This window comes from Camelina sativa, chromosome 15, assembly GCF_000633955.1.
Source record: "Camelina sativa cultivar DH55 chromosome 15, Cs, whole genome shotgun sequence".
In the NCBI taxonomy this organism is placed as follows: domain Eukaryota; kingdom Viridiplantae; phylum Streptophyta; class Magnoliopsida; order Brassicales; family Brassicaceae; genus Camelina; species Camelina sativa.
In genome coordinates this window covers 11,540,612-11,544,323 of record NC_025699.1, presented here as the reverse complement: position 1 = coordinate 11,544,323, position 3,712 = coordinate 11,540,612, and the positions used below count along the sequence as shown (strand labels likewise).

Sequence of the window (3,712 nt, the reverse complement as noted above, 5' to 3'; positions counted from 1 at the left end):
GTTTCAAATGATGATCGTTTATGACATTTAATTTCATCTCTTTTGATGATCGTTTATAACACAACAAATGTAGCTTCATCTTTGACACAAAAGGTTTCATTGTCTTAAATCATTGACAAACAAACAAACATGACCATACACCATTTGTTCAACCAACTACTTTGCTTAGTACAATCATGACCATACATAATAACAATACAACACTCATCATCTTCTTATTCCATGATTTGGCTTCACCTAAACCCTCTTCAACCTTCTCCAAGACCTCTTTCTCCATCTTCTCATAAACCAGAGTATCAAACTCCAACCTCTCTGTCCTAGCTCTTTCAGTTGTTGCTCAATTCCAGCATTCTTCATAGCCAATGCATCTACCTCATTCAGCAAAACTTCATCGAACCACTTGAACACATGTTCATCGTTCTGAAGCTGCCATTACCCAATTATTAACACCAACCAAAATCATGAGACAAGAGGATAAAAGTATTAATTTTACCTTATTTGTTGCAGCAAAACTACAACGGTAGAATCTCCGGTAAGGATTCGGATCAAATTTCGAAATCAAAGCTACAACAGCTTCCCCGCACCAACATCTCTTTGGTACACCGAACACTCTTCCTCTCGACGAGAACTGGATGATCCGGTCGAATTGCTCATTCTAAATCTCGAATTCGGTAATGGAACCCAGAAAAGAAGAAAAGAAGAAGAACAATGCCAAATCGATAGTAGGGTTCGTGATTTTTGAGAATTGGGGATTTGTGGGTTCATGGGTCTTAACAGGGTAAGGAATCGGGTCTTTAATGGTTCAATTTTCGGTTTATATGGTTTGGTATTGGGTTCAAAAGCTAAACCCAACGCAATTTTAATTCGGAGTGATATAAGTGTAGAACTTTCGATTTGGGGAGAAATAGATGTTGATCATAGTTGACAGGGATATATAGCTTGTGTCCATAGTTCGGGTTCCATCCAGCAAGATACGATAGTTCTTGGCGGGAAATAATTCGTTTTCCTGGGAGATGGTATTCCTAATAGGTTCCATGTAGCCATTATTTTGGAAGTTTTTTTAAGAAAGAATTGGCATTTGGCTAAACTAACAGAGAGTTAGTAGCAAAATGTTTTCGTTTTATTTGATAAGAGTTAGTAGCCATTATGTGGGTGTGGCTTTTTTTTTTTACCTTATAAGAGATTAAGTCAAACAAAATACCAACCAATACAATATTTATTTATGTAATTCTATTTTAATAAAACTTTTCCGTTATAAAAAAATATACGGTTTACATTTTGTATAAGGGTCTTCACATTTTGAGTAAGGGGATATTAGGAAGTGAAGATATCTTGAAAGAAGGCACGGACGTCACCTTTACTGATGTCAAACTCCATAAACTTGTCAACAGCATCCTGCGAATTTCATTCGGTTTCAGTAAACGTTTGGAAAGGCCATGAGGACAGAAGATAAAGGGATAAGTTTGTGAAAGTAGGAGAGAGCAAAAGGACCTTGAATGCTTGATCTTGAGATGATATTTTGTCAAGGCTTAGTTTATCGACGCTGTTGTTACTTTCAAAGGCGTCCAACACGATGGCTGCTCTCTTCACGACTTCCTCAGGAACACCTTCCATCAACAATAGTGAAAACTTCCTTCTGTTACTCTATAAATCCACAGTAATAAATAGATCAAACAACATTGTCATCAATTAATTAGAGTTAAAATTTTGTAATATTCCTAAATGTACCAGCGAGTAGTGCACAATGAAGACCTGCATTACATAAACAGTTTGATGAAGTTCGGTGTATACACAAGAAGCTCATGAAATAATAACGCAAAGGAAAAAGATGCTCACCATAGCTCAGCAAAGTCTGTCCTGGAATTAACCTGCAAACAAAACCATTGCTTAAAACATGGAAGTCTTAAGAATGTAGGCAGTTAAGTAGAATGCTAGTCGCTGAGACTCCATACCGATAAAGAAAAATAATGTCTTCCACGTTTGCAGATTCTGTGTCTGGCCTAAGAACGCTCATTGTATAGAATTTAATCTTCTCAGACTGAAGTAAAAAAAACAAAAGATGAGACTCTCACTTTGAAGCGAGGAACTACTTTAAAATCTGCTGAGTTATCTGGTATTGGATCAGAGTACATACAACAGGCAAGCAGCTCTCGTTAAGTAGTTCAGTCAAGTGCGTACATACTAGAACCTGAAAGTATGCATCAATAAGCAATGTCATGTAAGGGTTCTATTAAAACATACAAGCTTAAAGACAGACAAGAGAATGCTATGCCCTTGGTGGCTCTGTACATGTAGCAAAGTGACTTATTGTCCCACCAAGCAGGCCAATACCATCTGTACTTAAATAAGAGTGTGGGTAAGGGAAAAGTTTTCACAAACACATGCCCTTTATCCAATGCAGAGGGTGGAGAAATCCTTACCTTCTGTAAGAGTGCCTTTACAAATGATTACTGAGGTTTGTTGTTTTGGATCATTTTAGATAACTAAACAAAGCCTCAGAGATATTGAGAACATTATACAAGGATTCAAAAAGTCGATATCGATTTTTTACTCCAAATACCTGTTCGATGTTAAAAATGCTAAGTCACATCTAGCTTTAGAAGCATTGCGATTTGCCTCTGTGCTATGTGTTTCCGCAATTGGATCCGCTGACGCATTTGTCAAGAGCATCGAGATGGTAAGTTGTTTTGTGCTATTATGTAGTTTCATGCTCACTGGAACTTGTTACAAAGATTCAGATTTTGCAATGCTAGGTTTCTAACCAGTGTGTTATTATACCTATTACAGACAGGAGCACGTTATGTTGATAGACTTGATTTCAGTGATCATCATTTATTTGAAGCACAGGTACAATGCTACCACTTTCTTAACTATTTGATGCGTTATTCCCTAATTATTTTAATGCCATAAACGTTGATAGACACAGATTCTTTTTAACTAAATCAAATTGGTTTTGACTAATATCATAATGAAAAATGCAGGATGTGGAAACTATGAGGAGGAGAGCAAAGGGACTAGAGCAAAAAACTAATTCCAAGCCTATCATTGTGCTAACTGAAAAGGTGAAGACAAGTTTCTGTTTCTTGTTGTTACTTGCATTCATTATTAAGTTCTAGTCCAGAGGCATGAATCTAACTTTTTTTTTATTTTCTTTTTGGGAAATTAGGATTATGATAGAGACCCGGACATCCTCAAATGTCTGGACTCTTACACAGTCTTGGTTCTATGCTCTGAGTTGCAAATAACTCATTTTAGAGGAACTGATGGGGATACCTATAAATCTACACTTACGAGAGTAGCTGCTAAGTTTTGTGTTTCTAATTAGATTCAAGGTTTTATCTTACTGCATTTTGTTGTTGTGGATCATTACTCTTTAGGACTTTGATGATGAAATAGTTTAGAAGGAATTATATTTTTTAGTAAGTAAAAAAAGCAAAAGAAGACCTCGAATGCTTGATCTTAAGACGGTATGTTGTTAAGGATTAGTTTGTCGACGGTGTTACTTTTAAAGGCGTCCAACACGATTGACGACAACCGTGGAAACTAGTAGACTAAAGTTCCGGTTATTGTTTCATCTTATGGGTGGACAACTCCCTCTCCGATATATAATTTTCCTGCGGGTAATTTACATTTTGAGTTGTAGTTTCAGAGTTCTCTTCTCCATATGATTTTCCTGCCGGTAATTTACATTTTGTGCTTTGGTTTCTCTTTT

General features: G+C 36.5%; 1 protein-coding gene across 1 annotated transcript in view; it reads left to right on the top strand.

Moving 5' to 3' along the window:
• LOC104746457 (probable tetraacyldisaccharide 4'-kinase, mitochondrial) overlaps positions 1 to 3,368 on the top strand; it is a 22,191-nt gene extending 18,823 nt beyond the window's left edge. The window contains exons 4-7 of the mRNA XM_019236883.1: positions 2,480 to 2,677; positions 2,788 to 2,847; positions 2,982 to 3,062; positions 3,167 to 3,368. Of these exons, the coding sequence (XP_019092428.1) occupies positions 2,480 to 2,677; positions 2,788 to 2,847; positions 2,982 to 3,062; positions 3,167 to 3,325 (498 nt within the window). The 3' untranslated portion in view covers positions 3,326 to 3,368. The remainder of the gene's footprint in view (positions 1 to 2,479; positions 2,678 to 2,787; positions 2,848 to 2,981; positions 3,063 to 3,166) is intronic.